At 40.4% G+C, this 24,353-nt stretch overlaps 3 protein-coding genes across 5 annotated transcripts in view; 1 reads left to right on the plus strand and 2 right to left on the minus strand.

Annotated features, from left to right (window-relative positions):
* Positions 1–24,353, minus strand: part of LOC132972727 (hatching enzyme 1.2-like) — a 217,304-nt gene that overhangs the window by 192,653 nt on the left and 298 nt on the right. The window contains exons 2-8 of one of the 2 annotated variants that reach the window (XM_061035809.1): positions 23,901–23,954; positions 23,650–23,805; positions 22,915–23,035; positions 22,204–22,382; positions 21,964–22,045; positions 21,712–21,836; positions 21,475–21,594 (exon numbers count right to left, since the gene is read on the minus strand). In XM_061035809.1, the coding sequence (XP_060891792.1) occupies positions 21,593–21,594; positions 21,712–21,836; positions 21,964–22,045; positions 22,204–22,382; positions 22,915–23,035; positions 23,650–23,805; positions 23,901–23,954 (719 nt within the window). In that variant the 3' untranslated portion in view covers positions 21,475–21,592. Of the gene's footprint in view, positions 1–21,474; positions 21,595–21,711; positions 21,837–21,963; positions 22,046–22,203; positions 22,383–22,914; positions 23,036–23,649; positions 23,806–23,900; positions 23,955–24,353 lie in introns of those variants that run through there. The other variant, XM_061035894.1, reaches the window with a different exon arrangement.
* On the plus strand, positions 581–4,504 carry znf414 (zinc finger protein 414). Its single transcript, XM_061035347.1, has 5 exons — positions 581–716; positions 900–1,010; positions 2,138–2,243; positions 3,209–3,762; positions 3,853–4,504. Exons 1-5 carry the CDS (start codon positions 665–667, stop codon positions 4,020–4,022), a joined length of 993 nt encoding a protein of 330 aa, XP_060891330.1. The 5' UTR covers positions 581–664; the 3' UTR covers positions 4,023–4,504.
* mtch2 (mitochondrial carrier homolog 2) lies at positions 5,874–18,193 on the minus strand. 2 transcript variants are annotated; one of them, XM_061035562.1, is made up of 13 exons: positions 18,050–18,193; positions 16,635–16,719; positions 13,695–13,801; positions 12,507–12,533; positions 11,814–11,852; positions 10,567–10,624; positions 10,317–10,368; positions 10,168–10,227; positions 9,058–9,151; positions 7,962–8,009; positions 7,803–7,870; positions 7,646–7,721; positions 5,874–6,712 (listed from the first exon to the last, which is right to left on the minus strand). In XM_061035562.1, exons 1-13 carry the CDS (start codon positions 18,134–18,136, stop codon positions 6,626–6,628), a joined length of 888 nt encoding a protein of 295 aa, XP_060891545.1. In that variant the 5' UTR covers positions 18,137–18,193; the 3' UTR covers positions 5,874–6,625. The 2 variants fall into 2 exon arrangements, with proteins under 2 accessions (XP_060891545.1, XP_060891457.1); XM_061035474.1 differs by having other exon boundaries at positions 11,814–11,855.

A 24,353-nucleotide genomic window follows, 5' to 3' on the forward strand; every position in this document is an offset into this window, starting at 1 on the left:
CACAATTAAAATAACACATTACGGGCATATAGTGTGAAATTACGACTAATTATGGCAATTGGTGGTAAAGGGAATCACAATCACTGTTACATTCACAATGCTTTTGGGACTTAAAGGGTCAGAGCCGTAGGCTACAGGAAATAATAATAATAATAATAATAATAATAATAATAATAATAATAATAATAATAATAATAATATAATATAATAATAATAATAATAATAGTAATAATAATAATGATAATATTAATAATAATAATATAATAATAATATAATATAATAATAATAATAATAATAATAATAATATAATAATAATATAATATAATAATAATAATAATAATAATAATAATAATAATAATAATAATAATGATAATAATAATAATAGATAGACCGGAAGGCAATGTAACCTTAATGCTCTATGTACGTAGGAGTAGCCTATTTGACTAATCTAAATTTCCATTTTATATACATCTTGAATAAATGAAAGTTAAAATCAAATCTTGTTTACGAAAATAAAAAACTAATTTTCAAAAAGAAAGTGTCTTTGTCGGAAGTAAATTATGCTCTTGTTCATTGTTTTTCTCGCGTTGCATTCTGGTCCTTGCAGTCCATTATTTTTTTTTATCTGCTTATTGTGGTTGTCAGTGCAGACTGCTCCGCCACGATGATGTCTCTGGGCAACACATTGTTCGGGGAAGCTGAAAACGGAAACGGAGGTTTGTAATATTTATTGAACAGCACAAATAAATTAAAGTTAAATTAATTTCTAACAAATGTTTCCTAACAGCGCTGAGTGCAAGCCTGAACTGCAGCAGCTAGCTTAGCATGCTAACCAGCTTTCTGTCACTATTTGCAATATATTGAGGACATTTTAAAAAGTCGTAGTTTCTGTATTACAGGGAAACAGAGGACACTGTGTCCGTTTCACGGCTGTAAGCGGGTCTACACCGACACAAGCTCCCTGGAGACTCACATCAAGGAGCATGAGATCCCGGCGGAGTCTCTTCCTGGTGAGCCTCCAACAAGTGCATGTGTTGATTTAATATATATATATATATATATACATCTATACAACCCTAATGTCCAAAGCATGAGAGGTGTGTATTGTAGTTAAAGATAAGTTCCATTGTGCCATGATGGAGATACAGTTTCTTAATGAATAGAATAGAATGACTTTATTGATCACAAACTGGGAAATTGTGTGTTACAGCAGCAGGTTATCAAACACACAATATCAGCAAATTTAAACACAATATAATATTAAATACAAAGTAAATAAGCACTAAAAATATCAAAACTAAGAATGTGAATATATACAACCAGGATTTAACTAAACATTACTGTTTGTCCAGTGGAGAGGCTTTGACTTCAGACTTTATTAAAACTGAGTCTGACAGTCTTTTTTCTGATGTAGACTAGACTGAATGTTAAGAACATTAAGTGTGTTGTGTTAGTGTCATTACCCTAATGTCTCCTGTCCATACTGACTGTGAACATGAGCTTGGGTTCCCCTCCCAAATAAACAAGATAGAAGTCATTACTTCAGAAAAGCTGAGCCATTTTCTTCTAATTTCACAAGAATAAGCAATCTGCTTTTGTACCAAACAATACTTATTCGATAAAAAAAAAAAAACAAGAACAGCCTAAGGACTATACTACAGACCCTGTAGTAGACCTTCAGAAGGTCAACACTTTTTATTTTTATATTCAGGTGTAATTACAGATTTTTTTCCTCCACTGTTTTTAGGTTCTTGTTTAAATTTCACATATATTTTTATCTCTGCACAGGTTAGGTATATTTCTTGTATAAATCTATTTTTAATTGCACAGTTTAAGTTTGATTCATCTAGGGGTATTCTTTAAATCTTTTTTTCAGGTTAATATATATGTATGGGAGTACATCTCTCTATCTATCTGTAGAGAAACACTCATGTTACAAAATCAAACTAAAACCTTGCACTTTAAACAAACTGTTGTTTTTACTGGTGAGATTTTCCTCTGTTAAATATTTACAGGTGCAGGTGTTTGGCGTTTTGCTAACTAGGACTAATGTAACCCTGTATAACCCCACACTGCTGTGTTTTTCTGTTGTTTGATGTATCTGTCGGCTAATAAGGACGCTCTCTGTCTCTCGTAGGAAAGGTTTTCCTTTGCTCCAGCATCGGCTGCGGGGGTTCTTTCCCCAACATGCTGAAGCTGATGGAGCATATGAGGCAACATCACAAACCCAACATATACTTCTTGTGAGTTCTTCCTTTTTTTCTTCCTCAGCAGAGTTTCTTTTAATTGTTTTGTACAAATGTTTTAACAAAAGATGTTCATCTCGACTCCTTTTTAAAACCAGTAAAGCTTTAAAATGTAGGCTAGTCGACTAGTCTTAAGAACACCATTAACGATTGAGCACAATTTATTCTTCCAGCCAAACACAGATCACAGCATCAGCGGGTAAACGTTAGCGTTGCTAGAAACCACCAGCCTTGGGTCCTCTGCAGGTAAATGTCCGCATGACTGTGCTGAAGTGGTCATATTCCAATTGAACCTGACACATGTAACTTTCTCCCAATCTTCTTGATCAGAATCAAACCGCACCTCCTACAAGACTCTGTCTGTCCACTGCGCTGGTTTACATCCAGGTAGTGGAGCGTGAGGCCCCGTGTCCACCGAGCGTTTTTTCAAAGACAGAAAAGCGCTGATAAGAAAAGAGCTGCTCGCTAGACAGTCTGTTGACAACCGGCGCTGCTCCGTTACTTTGTACTGCATTTCTTATATTTGAGATGGTTTTTTAACCCCAGCAGACTCGGAGCGAGGAGGATGTGGGTACAAGACACAATCCGTAGGTGGCAAAAATACTGGGAATATCGTACATTTTGAAAAGAGCGCTGGTGACGTCAACAGCGCCTTTCTAAAAAGTTGAAAGATTTTTAACTTGAGTGCTTGGAGCGGTCGCACAAAAACGACAAAGCGCTCGTAAAAAAAGACGCTGAGTGCTTCGCTTTTTCTCCAGGCGGTGGCTTTCTGCTGCGAACGAAAATAGTAGATCAGAAAAAAACTGTTAGAGTGAGCGTTTGACTGGCATTGCGGTCCTGGATGAATCAAGATATTAATAATTAGTTGAACTGACTAGTTATTCTGGTGCCGATATGAGAGGGCGCCGACTTCAGTCATCGAGGTGGCTCATGGTGAATCGTTTTCTTTCTCATTTCTGCAGGTGTGAGAACTGTCGCACAAAGTTACGGACCTACAAAGGCCTCCTCACTCACCTGCACACCTGTTCAAAAGTGTCACAGGGCAAAACAAAGCTGCCTGAACCAATGCCCCCCCCTCCAGCTGCTGCTGCTGCTCCAACAGACCCAAGCATGACCCCCACAGCCATGGACCAGGACCCACCGCAGCTGGAGTCGGTGTCCTCATCCCAGCAACTTCAAATCCAAAACACGGACGGTTCCTTACCCGCTGCTGCTCCTCAGTCAGAGTCTGCTGCCCCACCTCATCTTGGTCCCCCATTCTTGCCCAACCCAGACCCCTCCCCTCCCCGGCTTGCGCCCCAGCAGCTCACGGAGGCTGCTTTGCTGCCTCAGCTCATAAACGAAGCCTCTGATATGCCTCCGTCTCTAAACCTTGAGGGGACATCAGTGGTTCCTGACGCCCCTGATACCCGGGGTCAAAACCAGGCGCCATCAGGATCTCTTGAGCCTACCCAACCTGCTTCAGGATCGTCTCCTCTGTCTCCTCCTCCTGCAGCTGTGTGGAGGAAAAATCAAGGTGAGCCTCTCCTCACAGCACAGCTGCACACGTTTGTTAAAAAACAGAACTCTCTTGTTTCAGACGTTAATTTGTCTTCTCTCTCATCAGCTCAAACCTCCAGCAGACGAGTCCTTTGGGAGCACACCAGAGGGCGCTACACGTGTTTGCAGTGCGGCCACACGGTAACCAACCGTAAAGACATGAGTCAGCACATCAGCGCTCAGCACAGCGGGAACAAACCTGCAGAAGACACGGAGAGCTCTGCAGCCACGTCGTAATGTGGAAGCAGAACGATGCACTGAACTTTATGTTTATTTTGGAAGCAAATGTTTCTTTTTTGTTTTCCTCAAGAACATCAACTGTAAATGAAAGTTTCTGTCAAACACTCTGCAACAGTTTATGTATAAATCCTCTCTCAGTGAAGCTGTGCTTTAAAAAAAAAAACATCACAAGTGACTTTTGATCAGATATTGCAACGTGTCCTAAAATTGATGATACGTTCTCTTACCTTGAGATAGTTATTAACTCCATCCACTCTCCTGCTTTTGTTTTAAAGAAACGTTTATCATGTTGTGTTTCTTCACGGTAAATGTCAAACTCTAGGAAGTTGTTGCCGTTAGATGTTTTTTTTAATCAGCAGACCCGTAAACACAGTTTGTAAATCCAGGTAAGATCAGAATTTGAGATTTAGTATCCAACACTAATAGCACACAGTGCACTTACGTCGACTGGACAGCAGATAATAAACTCTCAGCTGACATCATGGTGCATTTGGATTTTTTTGGGGTAAAACTACAGATGGGATGAAACACAGCGTTTGATTTGCTGTATGTTCTGTTTACACGAGTTGTATTGAATGTTTCCGGGGGAGGGGGTCCCCAGTTTCAGCCTTCCTACTGCGCCATTAAAAGAGAAACATGAGTTGTGCTTTTTAACATTTTTCCTTTTTGGCAACAAATTCAATGAAAAGACTAAAACATGGGATCCTGAAAACAGCTCACAGTTTTTAAGTCTCTGAAGAAAAGGCTCTTAACTTGTTCAGCATGTGGACACTATTTTTCTAATGTTAATGAAACAGAAGGAAATCCATTAGCAGGGGAATAATCCAGGTTTGGAGCTTTTAGAGCAGGACTGAGAAATGAAATGCTTTCTGGCCTTTTTGCCCGTACTGGACAGGAAACACCGGGACGATGGAGTAGGGGATGACATGAAGCGAAAGGCCGAGGTTGGATCTTAACCCAAGGTGGCTGCTGCTGCTGCGGCTAGCCTCTGTACATGGGGGGCACGACATCGTCGCTCCCCCGTCCAGGACAATTTATTTGAAACACTATTAACCCTTTAAACTACAAAAATCAGTTTTAACTTCGTTGGAAGTCCCTTTCTATTTCTAATTGTACGGTTGGAGAGAGATCTTGCAGCTCGACAAACTTCCTGCTGAATTTTCCTTAATGTGATAAACTCAACTTTAGTGTCACAAGTTTCAGACGATTTTGGGCTTGTGAAATATTGGTGCAAAGTTTAATTGTGACTGAGAGGCAAAATCCTTGTTCAGAAGCTGTGTTGATATAAACTTCTGTACCATGTTGGGCTAGTGTGCTAAAGGAGGCTAGACAGTGGCTAAAGTGTCATGATACTAATACAGCACATCCCTCAGTGAATCATCTACTTTCTTAAATAGAAGTGCCAGTCCTGTTCTGAACCACATACTGAGTGACTGACAACTTATTTTACTGTAAGCACAGAACCCTCTTTTCTCTTGTGTTTCTTGCTGCCTGCAGCGCTTCCCATTAGGGTTTCACACCAGAATTTGAAACTACAAGATATTGATGCCTGTTTCCATAACACAAACATGTAGGAGCCAGATACCCAAAATCAAAAAAAGTTTTGTTTTTAAACTCCATGAATGGCAACTTGTTCCATACAGTTGCAGTTTTGAAACAGACATAAATGTAGGTTTAGCATTTTCATGTTTAGTATCTGCAGATCTGTGAGTTTCAATACACTGTTCCTGATTTTTCTCTTTTTACTTTTCAAAGCTTGCAAAGATTTCACACACGGTCTCTTGATCAATGTTTCATTTTGTATCACTGGGTACATATGCATCAGATTCTTCACCTTTACAAGAAAGACATGGTCCAAAAAGCATGTTTTATTTGGGTCGGTCAGAATGAGTTGATACAAGCACTTGACCGCGCAGACGGTCGAGAGATTTGGTCAGCTCAGGCTTCACATTCCTGCCTCTACACCACACATGCTCCAGAAAAACCACCACCGACATCTCCCATCTTTTCCCTCTGTTCATTAACATTACACGCTTGCCAGACAGTGAGCTTCATAATAATTAACACAAGACAAATACCACATAACAAGAGGTCCCACTCGATCATTTACGTGTATTATTAGACATTACCACATGCAGAATGAGATGCTAGTTCAACAAACAAATCCCATCTCATGGATGAAGGGGAGTCATTGTCAATAGATAATCTGTATTTAAAAAATACATGGGAAGAGGCCATTTCACATTTGTTATCATCGTTAGAAGTATTAAGACAGGTCGTTTGACATGAGGGTTTTTTTTTTTTTTACGAAGAAAAATGACATAATGTTGCATCTCATCCTCCTACAACCCTTCACTTTCAATCAGTAAATTTAAGTTAACAAAACCTGCAGGAAGAAATATCAGAAATTAATGTTTTAATTTCACATGATGGCAGGTTAAAAAAACAAAATCAGTAAACAAGTGCATACAAAAAAAAGGATTTAGTGCTGACTGTCCAACCCCCCCCCCACCCCCCACACACACCTCGATCAGGCAATGTTGATTTTTTTGGGTTTGTTTTATTATCACAACTTTGTTCAGCTCAGTTCTCTTGAGGCTTTAAAAAAATCTCTTCTGCTCAATCGCGTACATCTTTCCTGCTGGAATCTTGCGGAAAAATAAACTGTTGCCTCTGCTCATGTTGCCCTGCAATGAAGAAAAGGTCAGATGTTTAGTAGGCGTAGCGTTAAAAAATACATTTCACCACGATGAAAATCATTTCATGTAAGCTCTTGGGTTCATCACTTTCATTAGCATCACCCGTCTGTTGTAACTATAACACAATGAAGGACAACATGGTCTGTAATAACACTGCTTTTTGGAATATGTAAAAATTGTCAAAAGGAACGCCTGACAGTGGATTGGATAGTGTCATGTTCAAACTGTTGATTAAAGGTCACATATTGTGAAAAATACACGTCACCATGTTTTTCTAACACTCGCATGTGTCTCTAGTCCGTCTACAAACCCCCCAATTACGAGAAAAGTCCATCCTCTCCGTCTTTTGCCTGCTCCACTTTTCAGAAAATGTGTGCTCAAACAGGCCGTTTGGAGATTTTCCCTTCATGACATCACAAAGGGCAGTAACCCCTCCCCCAGGTGGGTGACACTCCACACAGCTAGGTGTTTGTTCTGCCCATCTTCAGACGATGTCCAGCAGAGGGTGCTCTTCTAATAACTCCTAATAGCTTGAACTATTAACCCACAATAAGTCTCATCTAGTTGATCAATAACAGAGAAGGAGCAGTGACCAGAGCTGGACAATTAATCCCAACACTGTTCAAACTTGACATTTAAAAACACATGATAACTTTTTAACTTGTGAGGTCTGAATCTATGATGGCTGAAAATACATGCAGCACCATGTTGGTTGAAATGTTTTAATGATCATAAAATAATTCATTAGGGGCCTTCTGATCTGATGAGGTTTAACTTCAGACACGTTACATAATGTAAATGTTTGTGAGCAGTAACCGTCAGTGTAGATGTTCCCCCTGCTGTGATTCTCGTATTAGTGACTGAAATGTTCAACCACAGTGTCTGGTGCGTTGTTAGCATGCATCCAGTGTGTGTACTTACATCTCTGCTTAGATGCCTCCAGCAGTCCACCCAGGTGGGATATACAGATGCATAGGGGGGCAGGCCTCCAGCGAGTCTGTAGGAAACAGTGGAAATGTAAGTCTGCTTGATCCAATTCTTCTGAGCATTTGCAACAACTAACAAGCCGACAACTCACCCGCAGTCATTGACAGCCATGAGGTTTGACACCAAGACGAATGGGTACGTGAGCATACTCGCAAAGAACTGAAGGAAAAGAGAAGAAGATCAGGAACATGTTCAAACATGGAGGAAGAGACGGACCGACAAGTGTTCAGCAGATGTTCGTCACACTCACCCCTGTCACAGCCTGAGAGCAGTTCTTCATTTCTCCTGTGTGACTCATCTGTACACAACAGACGAATTAACAGTGTTAGGATTCATTTCAGAGGACGGGGAGGCAGAGGGGTTAAAAGACAGGTCAGTTACAAGAAGGTATGGTTATGTCAGGGACTGTGTAAAAGAAGTGGCTCTGGCCTTTTGGTTTAAAAAACAAAACAAAAAAAACACCCCTAGTTATGCAAGTTTATGCAAAAATCTTAAAAAAGATGAGTTGTTAAAAAAAGATATATATATATATATATATATATTTATTTATTTTTTTGGAGGGGGGGATTCCTTGGCTCTTATATGGTAATTTTTTGGCTACGATAAATCAAGATGACAAATTTAAGGCTTCAAAAGTGTAATACACAGAACAATGGGTGATGTCATGTTAACTATGTCCACATCTGATATACAACCTATTGTCTACCTGGTTTTGGAAGATACAGGGAGGTCTTCAGCTGGTGTATAAAGCCTCACATACCTCAGCTACTTTTAAAAACACAGAGAGGTATAGAATTTGATTTAGATTCAAACTAAATAAAGATGAATAATCTGAGTCGACCGTAGTAACTCAGACTCAGATTATTCATTTCTATCATTCACACGCGCTGGTTAAGAATTCAACTTGGTCAGTTCTGCTTTTACTTCTGTTTTATTTATTGCTGACATATCTTGATTACTTTGAGTTTGCTGCAGTGATATCGGGAGGCCTCGGTATCGTTACGTTTCCTTTAGTAAGATGCCTTTTTAATAACTTTTATCAGCACATCCAACAACTGATTGAGGAAATGCATTGATATTTGTATTCCTCCTCTAATGTGTGAATTTTTCTTGAAGTTTGTAAAGATTATTTTGTTCTTCTCTTGAAATGCATGAGTGGGTTGTGGGTTGGTTGATTGTTTTAAGAACCCTAGTCTGAGTGCATAATCACATTTAAAGTATGCCTGTCATGTTTGCCATGCTCTAAGCCCTGAGCTGGTAAATGTGTCTTTAAGGCAATTTTCATTCCACTAACCAAACTCATGGACACAACATAGAACAAGTGTACGGACTAAAAGAAAATATACCGAGTCATCGATGGCGTATGTATTGATGAGATGAGCCAGGAGGTTACAAATCCACAGAGACAAGACGTCACCAAGCAGGCGAGGAATCAAACCACTGAAAACAAACACAAAAAGACAGTTAAATTACTGATTAATCTTAAATGAGCAAATATAATCCACAGAGAAAATAACATATCTTTAGACAGATTATTTCAAGGTATTAAATTAGTTCACCACTGATCCACTCCATATTTCTCAAAGAGATCCTGCCAGTCATCTCCCTCTGCTTTCTCTCTATTATTAATCATTCTCTCTTTTCTGGTTGCATTCCTGACTATTTCAAGACAGCTGCTTTTTCCCTCTCTGCAAAAAAAGACCATTGCTTGACACCACCGAATTAGCCCACTACAGATCAATCTCCAAACTTCCTTTCATTTCAGAAATTCTGGGGAAAGTAGTTACTCTCCAGCTTCTTAAAGTGGTTGAGGAAAACATCATCCCTAAATCCGGCTTCCTCAAAAAACATAAATAAACGTAAATAAACGGCACTGCTTAGAGTTTCTATAGACATCTTAATGCGTGCAGATAAACGTAACTATCCCATTTTAGTTTTACTTGACCTAACCACAGCATGAGACACTACTGACCAAACCATTTTAGTTGATAGACTATTGAACTTGGAGGTTATCTTGGGAACAGCTCTAACAACTATGTATCTTCTTATGCTCCCCTCTCATGTTGGGGTCCCTCAGGGCATAATCCTTGGACCAGTTCTGGTTTCATAGTATATGTTAGCTCTGGGGAATCTACTAAACTCCTGTTGAGGTATCCTTTATCATTGTTATGCCGACGATACACAGCTCTACTTCTCCTTCAAGCCTAATAATCTCAATAACAAGTATCTAGTGGCTGTTACAAATTGGATGTCTGTAAATTTCCTACACTTAAATTCCGACAAGACTGAGGTCAGGCAGCATATTCAGGTAGAACACTTACGTTAAAAAATAAAGATTCAAATAAGTGGGAGCAGCTCATACCAGGACTTAACCGTACAGTGCCATCTTGGATATTTGAGTGTTGCTTTGATCAGGTAAAAAAGAAAAAAAGAAAGACAAGTACAGTGTAACTCACGCAAAGAAGCCCAGTATGCCTTCTTCTCTGTAGACTGTGACGATGGAGTCAAACACTCCACTAAGGACAAAGAGAGAGACAGAGAATGTTTTGTAAATTTTTCATAATTGTCATGTAGAGTATCGTTGAAATTGGTATCATAACTTTACCTGTATTTTGTTTCTCTTCCAATAAATTGGACCATACATCGCAAAGTAATCACTGAAAAACAAATAGAGGGGAAAACATTTGACATTCAGAAAAATATAAAAAAAACAGGTAATATAAAAGCAATCCAATGTATCACAAAGGGAACAAGTGGTGTGCCTTTATACAACCACTGACGAGTCTCAAGGATAATGTTGTAGTGAGTAAAAGCTGTGTCAAATCTTTATGCAGCTGCAGACGGTCATGACGCACCATGAAAAGGATGTGTGACGATGGTGGCGCAGGACCGAGCGATCATCTCTTTGGTTGTCTGTGGAAAAGATAAAAATCAATCAGAAGATGTGCAGACGACCCAAAGACAGAACGTTTGAATGATAATGACGTTGCTCTGTAACTGCTGGGTTTGTAAATGAGCGACAGTTTGCTATCAAGTTCACCATACGCACTAAATGTTAGTGATAAGACAATGTTTGAACTTGTTTCCATTGCCCCAAGCAGACAAAAAAAAAACAGTTGCTGACAACTTGCTGTGCATTATGGCTTAATTAAGCCTGACACAGAGTGTGGATTTGATCCTTCATCACTTACAATGTGAATTATGAAGATCCTCAAATGACCAGTTTCAACAGGAGGAAGGAGTAAAACAAACAAATCTGTGACTATGTTATCCTTAATGACGTCATGTTTTTTTTTTATTTTAATCTACAAAACATCACTGACTTCTGTAAATAGGTGTATTTTCTAAGTTGAGGCTGTAACTGACTGAGCCATTTCACAAACCATCACTATAGTAACCAATTTGTCGGATAAGATTTCAGAATAAATGCCCTGCCTTTTTGTTTTCGGAAAACTAGCCGGTTTGGAAAGGTACTCTTTCATGTGTCAGTGAAGAACTGAAGTGATCCGTCACTGCCAATCTCCACCTAGTCTGCTCACTCTGCGTTCTGTCAGAGACACGTTTGTGCTCTGTCAGACGACGTGCGCCCTCCCCCGCTGGGTCTGTAAATTGTGTTTTATTTTGAAATTGACCAGACGCTCTGTGCATATTCTTGTCTTGACTTCCTTTCCGGCTCGATCTTTTCTGTCCAGCTTGAAGTGCGCTAGAGGCGAGCTTTGTTGAAAATAGACTCACAGCTTATTTTAAACGGAGCAGAGCGTAGTGCTGGTACGCGCCCGCGACCGACCCATGGCTTGTTGTGGAAACCGGAGCATTGACTAGAGCGCCAGTGAACGCAGCTGACGGACCATGGTGCGCACACAGCATGAGTAAAATGGCAGTTAGAGACAAAACATGATCTAGACCCTACCACAGACGTGAGAGAGCTGCTGGACTTTAAATCCTTATTTGTTTTCTAAGTCGAGGCCTTCCCAACAGCCCAAAGATCGTCGAGGTTGTCTCATTCATTGAGAGATAAAAATGTCATTATTGATTATAAATTAATTTGCTCTTGTTTGGTGCGTGTTGGTAGTATCTTACTGAAACTGTAAACATGTCTCACCTCGTTGACAACGTACTGTAAGGAGCCGTCCGCAGCCTTCTGCTGACCGCCCAGAACATGAAAAGAGACAAACATTAGTATCATCTTTGAAGGTGTTTTGAAGACTTTTTAAAAACATCCCAAAGAAGAGAGACAGGAAACACTGGGAGGAGAGAGAGGGGGATATAACATCCAACAACGAGCCGAGGAGGGACTTGACCCCACGGCTGCTGCAATAAGGGCTGTTGCCTTCTGTACATGGGGCAAGTGACATAACCACCAGGTGCCCCAATGATGATTTGTTGAATAATAGCTGTTTAATTAGTACTAAAATCAATGTAACTTTTGGAGCAAATTTGCATAAAACATTTTGTTTCCCCCGATTCTTAAACTCAATTATAATTCAAGTCTGACTTCAATGGAGAACAATGCAGCCTGAGAATTGTTTGCGCTCATAAACAGACTATAAAAAGTAATTCTGGCGACCCACAAGCATTTATGAAACATATAAAATGGCAATTGTTACAGAAATTAATAAACTATGAAGTGCGGACAACTATCAACACCTTCTGACAAAATGGTTTAACAGCTTTTAATACAAACCACCCAGTGAATAAACCCTGTAAGATAAAGGCATCGTACGATCTTTAACTGTTTTTATGGTCGCTGCTGTTATCTAGTGTTCAAAGTGTGATCAGTGTCAGAAAGTCTTACCTGAGGTGCTCCTTGTTCCTGACATTTCTGTAAGAGAGTGAAATGTCACACTTTAAATCTGGACACTCGTTGTGTTACAATTAAACCATGACGGGGAAAAAAGCACATTATCCTACTTTAAAAACATTAATGTCATTAACGGATGCAGAACCCATTTAAATCAGATATTTATTTACGTCCTTCATGATCAAACATCTTACTGGGCTTAAGAAAAATTACCTCTAGGTGTAAACTAACTAGGCTCGTCAAGATACTACAATTTTAACCTTCCATATGATACAAGCTCAAATCAAACAGCTCGGAAACCCTTTTCACACATACGGAAATCTCCTGAAAAACTCCGGAGATTTGGCTACCCGGAGGTTCTTTAGGCTACGTGTGAACGCAAACAGCCGCATTTTTCGCGCAGACTTTACCCGGAGTTTATCCGGCCAGACCCCTAGTATTTTATCCACAGAATATCCGAGTGAGCTGATGTCTGAACGCGGCCGCATATACTCTGGAGATTTTCAATTTGAGCCAATGGGACCTGAGTGACGTTTATATACAGTGACTGTCTAAAGTGTCTGCACCTCTACGATCTCCGTGCTCTAATTAAACGTCTGCATTCTGTTTTCTGTTCGTCAGCATGTTGTTCTCTTCTCTTTTCTGGATGTTGTCATTCCATTGGATTTCACATAGCATATAGATATAAAGGTAAATATTCTCATTATAACGTCGTGTAGCGGACTCTGTTGCTTCGGCCGCTACAAGCTCAAATCAAACAGCTCGGAAACCTTTTTTCATACCACGGCAAAACAACATTTAAGTCCCAGGCAGCCAATATTGTCCATTTCTTGTTTACAATCACATAAAATTGCACGTTGGCTACGCTGGGGAATTGAAATGTTGCCAACATGTTTGTGCAATGAAGACTTTAGATCCTTTCAGGAAAGTCACAGTTCAGAATGGAGCGCAGACTTTTCAGTAGGTGGTTCTCAGTATACTGAACATTTCAGCATGGATACTAACTTCCGGGTTTTGTGCAGTATGGTTTGGATGCATCGTTTCAGGAAATGAGTTGTAATTTATCACCCACAATGCCGTGCGTAATGAAATGTAAAACATCACTTCACCTGCGCCGTCCGAATCAAAACGAGCGAGGAGGGATGCGGGTAACTTTTAAATGTCATGTTGTGTCTGGCCTACCTGCACAACTTTGCTGTGCACCACTGTGCCGATGGTGCCGGCACAGAGCCTCGGACCAAGCCCTTTGAAGAGACCCACTTTGCCATCAATCTTGATGATGTGTTTTGCTGATATGGACAGAAAATAAAAGAACAGGACAGTTTGTAAACATGGAGCTCAGCAGTGAGATCAGATCCACCTGAAGGAGAGACACCTGTCCTGTTACAGAAAACTATGGCTGTGTGTTCTGCAGGATACCAGACTAGCTTTATCCACACACACACACACACACACACACACACACACACAAGAATACATATCACACATTAAGTAAATGCAAACTCCCCAAAAGTCAAAATGGTGTTTCTCTACTTTGTGACTGACATTTATTATAAGTGGTTTAATAAAAAAGGACAATTAAGAGTTTAAAAATCTGTTTTCCTTCATTCAGTTAAATATTGTCAGATCAAAACTCAGAGCCTACAGAATGTTTTTAGTGACGGCTGTGGTTCAGTTGGTAAAGACGGTTGGGGGTTCGATCCCCAGCTCCTGCAGCCACATGTCCAAAGGAGCCAGACACTTAACCCTGAATTTCTCCCGCTGCTTCGGTGTGACATTCGGTGTAAAAGTGCTTTGAGTAGTCAAAAGGATTATAGACGCTTTAAGTCCATTTACTGACTCTGACAGAAGTTTGTTTTTGACAGATATGAACGATACGCCAGCACATTGGTGGCAGGTTGATGTTACACTACTCTGATCATCAGCGGGTACGAGCAGCATGTTAACATACAAAGCAATGCATCAGCAAAAGGTCAGATTCCTCACGAGTGAAGTTTCATAAAAAGGTCTCTGTACTGATGTTTTAGGAGCAGAAAAAGACACTTAACAGGTTTGTTCAACATCGTGAACACAAACAAATGAATTTTGGTGACAAACACTGAATGTAAACAAAACTTCAGTTTGCTCAAAGGAATCGTCCACAGGGCACATTAAGGGGCGGGGGGGGGGGGGGGGGGGGGATCACAACTCAAGACACTTCTCTGGGCTTTTGTCACTCCTGTTACAGTACATGCACAAATATTTTATTGGTCTATTTTTAGGAGCGAAATGTTCCCACGCACAAAAAAAAAATAATTGCAGTTATGTTAACACAACATCAGCGATTGTAGTCACAGCTTTGACCGACCCGACAACTTACAGCCCCTCTGTTCTGAATAGAGCGGCGTGCTGCTGTGGATCCATCTCATTCAAACTGCTACATCAATAAATATCAGACTGACTTCTATTATTGTTGGTTATACTTGATGATGTGAATATTAAGCTGTGATTAACACTCTTCCCCATTCTTCCTCATTTTATTATCGTTATCGTTATTGCTCTGTTCAGGTGGAAGAACTCGGGCTATATCCTGCGACATCACAGGCCAGAGAGCATCTCCACCCACAAGGCCCGCTACACCACAACAGCTTTTTCCCTGCTGCTGTGAGACTTGTAGCACAGGACATTAAGATGGGAAGGAAGTACCTCACCCCCACACCTCACAGACTAAATGGACAGCTGACCACCTCACAGTGCAAAACAAGTGTGCAATATTAACCTTAAAAACAGAAAACAGTGCAATTATATAATGTGAAAAATATGTGTGCAATAACCTCAGGTGCAATAAGAAAACATATTTATATTTTCATTTCATTGTACAGTGTTCCCCTTATATATTGTTTTGTATTATATCTTTGCTTTAATACAGTGTATAGCTTCTGTACAGTTTATTTTAATTTACTTAGCTCTTACTACAACTTATTTTTTTTTTTTAATTTTATTTGTACTTTTCTACTCTTTTTTTATTATAATGCTTTTCTATTTTATATATTAATTTTAACTTTTTTGTAGAAGCTGACTCAGGGAGAAAGGCACAAAAATTCCAATGTACCTGTACCGTCGTGTACCTGTGCAAATGGCAATAAACATCTATTCTATTATATTCTGTTATAGTTAGCGGTGTTAATATTAGACTGATGAGTTGTTTATCATACTTACCCATTATCGTTTTGGAATTATTATTGGCATTGTAGCCTTAAATCTGTAACAATCATTGATGTCGTTGTTCTGTACGTTCGTCTCTATCTGTGTCTCCCTCTATCACACTGTCCAAGCCCAGCACAGTCACAGCAGAGGGATGTTCAACATGAGTCGAGGTTTTTTTTCCTTGCCACTGTTACGTTGCTAGATGTTGCCAAGTGCTTTACTCGTGGTGAATTAATGTTGGTTCTTTGTCAACAATATAAATGGACTTGAGCTTCTAACGCGCTTTTCTCGTCTTTCTACTCAAAGCGCTTTTTTTTTTTGACATCACACGTCACACCTACACGTTCACACACTGATGGTAGAGGATGTAGTGAGACCATCAGAAGTAACTAATCCATTCATACGCCACCGACGAAGCAGCGGGAGCAATTCCCGAGGACACATCGGACATGTTTCTGCAGGTTGCCGGGGATCGAACCCTCGACCTTCCAGCTGAGAGACGACGAACAGCCACAAACAAAGGGTACAATCTGCTCTTCTTGTAAAGTGTCTGTGAGATTTGTTATCAGTAAACTGATTGAAGTGAAGACACTTTTAGAGACGTGTCTTGTTATTATTATTTTACAATTTTGAATAAACGTCCCAGACACTTTTAGTACGAGCCAAAGTAAAGATCAATCTTTAGGAGAAATCCTTCCTGCATCTTATCCCATATGCTCTTTTGTAAAGCGTCTCCAGATAAAACTTGTTATGAATTGACGCTGTATAAATAATGATTGATTGATTGATTACAGCATTTCCATTTCTACCAGCGTTAGAAACAAAGTCGTCACATTAAAGAACAAAAAGCGAGACCAGTAAAGGTTGTAAGACACTCGTCTGTCTGCCCTCTGATTGTTATAGATATTACATATTTAATGTCTGTGATGGACTCACCATAAGCAAACAGTCCGGGAAGCTGGTAGACTTGTCTGCCAAACAGGTTCCTGCCCAGGCTTGGAGGGAGCGGTTCATGTCCTACCTAACAACACACACACACACACACACACACACACACACACAGAGACACACACACAGAGAGACAGAGACACACACACACAGAGACACACACACAGAGACACACACACAGAGAGACAGAGACACACACACACAGAGACACACACACACAGAGACACACACACAGAGACACACACACAGAGACACACACACACACACACACACACACACACACACACACACACACAGAGACACACACACACACACACACACACACACACACACACACACACACACACACAGAGAGAGAGAGAGACACACAGAGAGACACACACACACACAGAGAGACACACAGAGACACACACACACACACACACACACACACACACACACACACACACACACACACACACTTGATAAGCAAGCTGCTCTTTGTGCACTCTCAGACTTCCTGCTTTCTGTTTCTATTTGACACTTTAAGTCAACTTGTTGTTTCCAGTTTTGTGTCAAAGCTGTCCTCGGGTTTATTCAGCCTTCACATAAAGAGAAGGGAACTCATTCTGGCCTTAAAACAACTTTGAGGACGCTGGCTAAATGATTAACATTGACTTTAGCTGGTTAGCTCCTGCTGCTAGTGTTAGCTTTAGTGGGCCAAAGGGCAGCAGTATGTTAATGACCAGGGTCCATGAATACTGTGCTCCACCTTTTAAACAAAGCCCCTGTTTGTGTTCATCTACCAGTAATGGGTGATAAATAAGTGTGGTCACTTCAGGAAATGGTTGTGAAACGCAAAAAAGGGTCGCAGGGGGGGAATCACACCAGGGCTGCAGGAAACAGCTGATCGGCTCACTACTGTGTTTCTGCTGCAAAGTTGTGCACCTAGAAAGTACAATTTACGTCTTTTAAACACAGGCTCCTGATAATTCAGGATCTGGGTGCAGAATGCATTCATAAAACTGTCAAAGTGACTTTGCATATCAATGCAGGGTGGACTATAACTCGGTTATCAGACGTCGCTTCCGCCCACTACAGAGTGTTTTACACACAGAAGGTCACAGGGACAACAGACAGGATCCAGAATGAAGCTCTTATTCTGATCGCTGCACATGTTTCTGTGAGGTTTAAATTAAAGCCGAATTGAAGAGTACATGACCAGGAATCACAGCAGACTTTGTGTCGACCCTCACACCACCCGTCCACTCACTGAGAAGCAACACAACAACACACTGCAATATTTCCAATGAGGTTTGACAGCTGCCTCTTCAGGTGACCACCGAGCTCAGTGTTTCACAGAGGAGGCAGCTGCAGGACCCGGCACGTCTTGACATCGTTCGCATAAACACCTGGCCTCTTACCTGGATCAGGACTTTTATGTACATCAGAGGGTGGGAGAGGACGGTGAGCCCTGATCCCAGCAATACTTGGCCACACGTGTCCGCCATTTTTGGAGAGCCAGGGGAGACAGGAAGCTGTTTTTTTTTTTTTTTCTCGTCTTGCGTCAGAACAGCCGAAAGCGCCCATCCGTAATCATAATATAAAGGTACCGCCATCTAGTGGTTATAGACGGTATAGACACTCTGCTTGACATGACAGCACAATATTATGAAGAGAAAGTCGCATAAAAAATATAAAATAAAAAGGTAAAATAAAACAATTAATGCTTGACTGAGATTTAAGATTGCAGTTAAAACGAAGCATTTTTGTTTTCATCTATTTATTCATTTAAAATAGGGACAGTGCACGTTAATGATAGATAGATAGATAGATAGATAGATAGATAGATAGATAGATAGATACTTTATTGATCCCGAGGGAAATTCAAAGCATCCAGTAGCAGAAGACGTACATGACATGAAACATTTGTTACAAATTAACCACAAAAACAACGCCCCCCCCCCCCCCCCTCCCATACATATATATTAACCCGAAAAAAGATTTAAAGAATACCCCTAGATCAGGGATGGGCAACTTTGGTCACAGTAAGGGCCACATTCATTTAATTCTCACCGCCAGAGGGCCAAATTGTAGTATACAAAAACATATGGACATATTTCTGTTTTTCATTATTTCATGGCAGATTTTGTCATCTTTTCTTCATGTTTCCAATTAATTGATATGTAAAAATTTACCTGAGGGCCACCTTGAGGGTTGATGGGGGCCGCATGTGGCCCCCGGGCCGCAAGTTGCCCAACCCTGCCCTAGATGAATCAAAATTAAACTGGGCAATTAAAATTAGACATAACCTGTGCAGGGATAAAAATACATGTGACATTTAAAGAAGAACCTATAAACAGTTGAGGAAAAAAATCTGTAATTAGAACTGAATATAAAAATAAAAATAAAAAGTGCTGACCTTCTGAAGTTGTGTTGTTTATATATGTAGCAATGTTTAAAAAGCAGATAGTGCAAAATTATCAAAAAAAGACATTAAATAACAGGCAGTGCAAACATTAAATTAAAGATGCGATTTAAATAATTGAGGTTATCATGAACATCAAATGTAAATAAAAAAGATTATAGCCATAGGCTAATTTCCATCTGTAGTCCCTTGGCAGGTTGGTGATAAACAGGTAAACAAAGTTACATAAAACCACAATGACAAGCAAAACCAATACAACAAATAATGACCAAAAAAATCATATAATTCTGTCCAAAAGTTGGACAAATTTGAAGGAATTAATGACCATCATCAAAAGTAACAAAATGTAGGCTGTTTGGTTGTAAGTTTATAATCTCTGAACATGTTGTTTTTCATAATGACACACAAGTAATACCTAGGCAGCAGCATTGTCTGTATAGGTTAAAGGCGTTGGTTGAAATGTTTAAGTTGCTTCTTTCTTCTCACTTGTTTGGCTTGTTCCTCCAGTTGTAGGTCCCTGTGTATTGTTGTTGTGGATCACTTGCTTCCATGAACCTGCCTGACTCAAACTAACAACTATTAATATCAGTTTTCCTTTCAATATTGTTTTTATAGCTGTAATGTTAATGTAAGAGTTGTTCGGCTCCAACAGCTTTATTTACCATTATCGGCACTCAATGAAAAATAAAATAAAAAGACATGCACATCCCCTCAGTGGGTGCTGGATCCAAAAAACACGAGTAGGTAAGGAAAGCAAAACAAGATCTGCACACAGAGGAGTTCCCGATTGAAGGATTTATCAATCGTTTGCCCGAAACGTCACTTAAAGAGCCCATATTCTGCCCTTTTTGGGGTTCGTATATTTAATCTATGTACCTACTTTTGTACGTTCACAATAGCTAAAGTTTGAAAAAAGTGTCTGTTTTCATGTACTGCTCCTCCTTGCTCCCTCTACGTTCTGAGTCCGTCAGCTACACTCTGTTAATCCCACACTGTTAGACCCCACGTGGGCCAAGTCTGCTCTGATTGGTCTGCAGATCCGCTCTGTCGTTATTGGTCAGTTGCTCAGCACGGTTCTCGGAAATGTCCCGCCTCTTTTACCATATTGGGAATGCAGCCACTGGCTCCGTCCGAGCGGAGCATAAACATTAGCACCTTAGCTCTACTGTGCTACCGCAGGCTACGGCATATCGTGGGTGTGCTGCAGAAGTTAACGGGCGTGCAACATGAGCTGCAGGGCTTGCCACAACAAGCCAATGGGCTTAGATCAGTGATATCACACTGACAAGACGTAACACTGGCACATTTTTTTTAGAGGGGGGCTAGAACCGAGCGTTACATGCAGCTAATGCTACAGCTAACAGGAGGAGGTAGGAGAAGCTGCGTTTCCGCGGACTTTGAATTTTTGCAAATAGATGTGCCTAAACACGCACAGGACACTTGGAAAACACACTAAAGAGCACATAAAACCAGAAAAAGCATAATATGGGACCTTTAATAAATCCTTTAAACCGGAACTTCTTGGTGTGCGGATCTTGTTTTGCTTACATTATCAGTCCTCCCCACATTAACCATGTTATAGTTGTTAATGGCCTTGAAATATATTAGACTTGTTGACTTGCTGTATTTATTATATCAGTTAATTATCATTACGTTTCTATTCCTGCTAATAAAAGGTTACTTGTATTGTTCATGTTTTTGCTGCCATTGTAGTCATAAGTCTGTTGTTTTCACTCTCTCAAGAGATCACCTGCAGCCACATGTCCGATGTGTCCTTAGAGCAAGACACTTAACCTGCTGCTTCCTCAGCGGCGTCTTAATGTGTATGAATGGGATTAGTTAATACTGATTGACACAGCAACCTCTGCCATCAGTGTGGGAATGGGTGTAAATGGGCAGGAGGAGCTTTGAGTCGTCAGAGGGCAAGCCAAACGCTACAAGCTCAAGTCAAGTCTATTTATCAGTGTAATTTGTATAGATCAGTGCATTCAGACAACCAAAACAACTTCAGAGTGATGACGCATAGACTACAACTGCACAGCTGTGTTACGCATTGATCTCTATGTGTAAGACCAAGGGATGCTTTATGCTAAAGTTAACCTTTCAAACAAACTGTGAATCAGGATGAGCCGGACACAACATGAATGTCTTTGATTCTTTGTCCTCAAACCATTTACTGTATAAGCAAGTAGTCCTAGGCCTGTTTGGTGTCTCTTGCTAGCATTGAATACAGTTTTTTTGTATCGGACTCTGATCATCTCCAGTGGTTTTATTTTTTTGTAAAAGTCTGACTCCATTCATTTTCTTCTGAGGTGTCTTTAGATGCTGGACAACAGACTCTGAATCTACATATTGCAGAAAGTGGAGTCTCTCCAGTCTCAAACTGTGCCCTTAATGAAGGAATAACAAGAGGATGCTGTGTTACATTCAGGTAAGCTTTAATGAAAGATCATGGACTGATGTGCTGATCAGATTAGTGTCTGTTGTTCAACACTGTAAAAATAAGGAGATGATGTTTCCTCTGATCTGAACTGGCTTCTTCTGTAACAAAGAACAACAAAGAGGACATTAGTATGATGTTTAAATTACACCTATATAGGAAGGCAGTGTTAGTGCCTATATGATTGAATATTTATCCTAAAGCAGGAAGACACTCACAGCACTTGTAGAGAGTGTTGAGCCTGGCTTTGTCATTGCTGCTCATCTCTTGGGCATTACCAAAGGACACGTTGGGGTTAGGGATGGGCAGCATGGTGGGCTTGTTGTTCTTGGAGAAGGCGTACCTACAACAGGACACAGAGCAGTTAAGACTAAACTGAGGCACATTGTGAACACACACACACACACACACACACATACTGTATGTTTGATGAAACACGACGGTGCTGAGGTGAAGCCAGTCTCACTCACTTGTGGTACTGCATGACAGAGTTGTAGTCGTAGCGAGTGCCCTGGTTCAAGGTAGCGATCTTCCTGAAGTTGTGTTGCATACCTGAAAACAACAGAAATAAATGTAATATTTGTTTGGTATGAAGTCACTCTGACTCTGGACAGAAATGAGTTCAGCTCAGCTGCTTGAGAAAGAGTTCAATAAGCTTCAGAGTGTCAATGTGTCAATTCAGCTTTGTGAATAAAAAACAGCCTCCTTACTAGAATCAACATTCTGCAGCAGGACTTGGATGTGGTTGTCCCTGTCAGAGCGGGTCTGTTCGTGGTTGAATCCCAGAGCGTGGAGCAGCTCATGCTGGACGGTGCCGTGGTAGAGACATCCACTACGGGCCAGAGACACTACCTGCTTTCCACCACTGCGGCCAACGTAGGACCAGCAGCTGAACAGAGACAGAGTAAGTACACTGACGTCTGACAGAAGCTTAAAGGAAGAAATTATGCGATTTTTCACACTTAAATGTAATAGAAATCAAGTATCTCCTCTGAAAATAACTCTGTGAGTCATGACTGTCTACAATGGGTGTAACACCCGAGTCCCACTGTCTGTGATGTTTTCAGAGCTTTCCAAGCCATAACTACACTTTGTTTACATCGCCGGGACGGCGGCTGACTCCTCCCTTCATGTATGAAAGTTGTTTAATTGAGGGACTAGAGAAAAGAAGAATAACATACTGTACTCACTGCTTAATTGAAGTGTTTTTAGATCACGGTCATTTCAGGTAAATTTACATGCAGTGTGAAGATACGAGCATAATAAAGATAGCTAGCATTAGCATGCTAACACAACAATGCACCGCGAGTTGTTTTGGTTTCATGCTGGTGCTCAAGGGCGACATCTGCTGGATCAAAAAGTCGCATATTCTTCCTTTAAGGAACTCAAACTACTCATTGGTAACTTTCGTCTTTTTTTACCCGTTCTGAGACTCGATTTGCAGCCAGTCGCGGTCGTCGCTTCTGCTGGGCCTGAAACGGATGCAGGAGAAAGAAGAGAAGGACTCCAGTCCACGAGTGATGATGGCCTTTTCACGAGAGGCTGGAGGATACAAAACACACAACATTAAACTCTTTACACTCAGCATCAAAAGAACAACACAACACCATATTCTCTCAAATAAAGATCTACATAATAAATATTACTTTCAAAGTCATTGCAAGAAGAACATAATCATTAAACACATCGCAAATGCTCCTTCATGAACAACAAAGTGACAAACCATGACAAGATTATGTTTTATATATTAACACGCAGCATTTGAAGTGTTTGAGTCCTTAAAACAATGCAAACAATGCATTCAAACTTTTTCAATCATATGAACCCTTAGCTAACCGTTAGCTTACATCAGATTAGTTACTTGATTTAGTGTCAGCAACGAGGTTAGCTAGCAATTGCTGACAAAGGAAAGGGCTTGGAAAATGTTTTAAGTAAAGAGCTTCTGGTGAAAAAGAAAAGCTCCTCTCTTCTGTGAAGAATATTATGGATTGTCCACTTTTTTAGGAAATTCATGTCAAGACTTTAGGGGACCAGACTGGTTACATTATTAACAGTTAGCAGTCACAATCCTGCTAGCTGTTTGAAAAGTTGCTGCTTCAACAAGCTGCTTTCAAAGTGAACATTTCTGGATAAATGGGCCTCTGTGTGACACTTACAGAAGTGGTTGGTGATGTAATAAGGAATGTAGACCTTTCCATCAGTCCACTTGCCCCACATGCAGCCGCGGCTGGTGCATGGGTCGGCGTTTCTCTCGGCCTCTGAGTCGATGGCGATGTCTCCTTCAATCAGGTTGGGCTCATCGACAGAACGGACTGAAACACATCATACAGCTTCTTTAAAACCTGCTGAGGTTCTGCTAATAACAGAAAACATGAGGAACACAGGGACACAAGAAGATCACACTTACTCAGATTACTGTTGGCTCTCGACAGACGTTCAGAGACAGACAGCTGTTCCTCTGTAGTGACAGCAACAACAACACAGTTTGATTTTGTACACAGATACAGTAGTCACAGTACAGTGCAGGTCAGTACAACAGGTGTGATCATTAGAAGACATTACATACCTGCCTGCAGGTTCAGTGTGCAGTCAGGGGAGAAGAAAACAAATACATTAGCAACAAAATATAGAGCAACAGATCAAATCATTAAAAACATTTTCCTGAAGTGAAAAGTTTACATTAAAAATGTTAAAGTACTGAGACACTTTAAGATACTTCCAGCATCAAAGACCTAAACCTCTGCAGACTAAGTGTATTGTGTCTCTCAAAAAGTCAAATCATCTGTGAGAAACAAGAGTATTAAAAAAGGATAAAGGATGATCATTTACTTCACTGAGGCTTAAATTAATCATCAGACTA

This window comes from Labrus mixtus, chromosome 1 (assembly GCF_963584025.1).
Source record: "Labrus mixtus chromosome 1, fLabMix1.1, whole genome shotgun sequence".
In the NCBI taxonomy this organism is placed as follows: domain Eukaryota; kingdom Metazoa; phylum Chordata; class Actinopteri; order Labriformes; family Labridae; genus Labrus; species Labrus mixtus.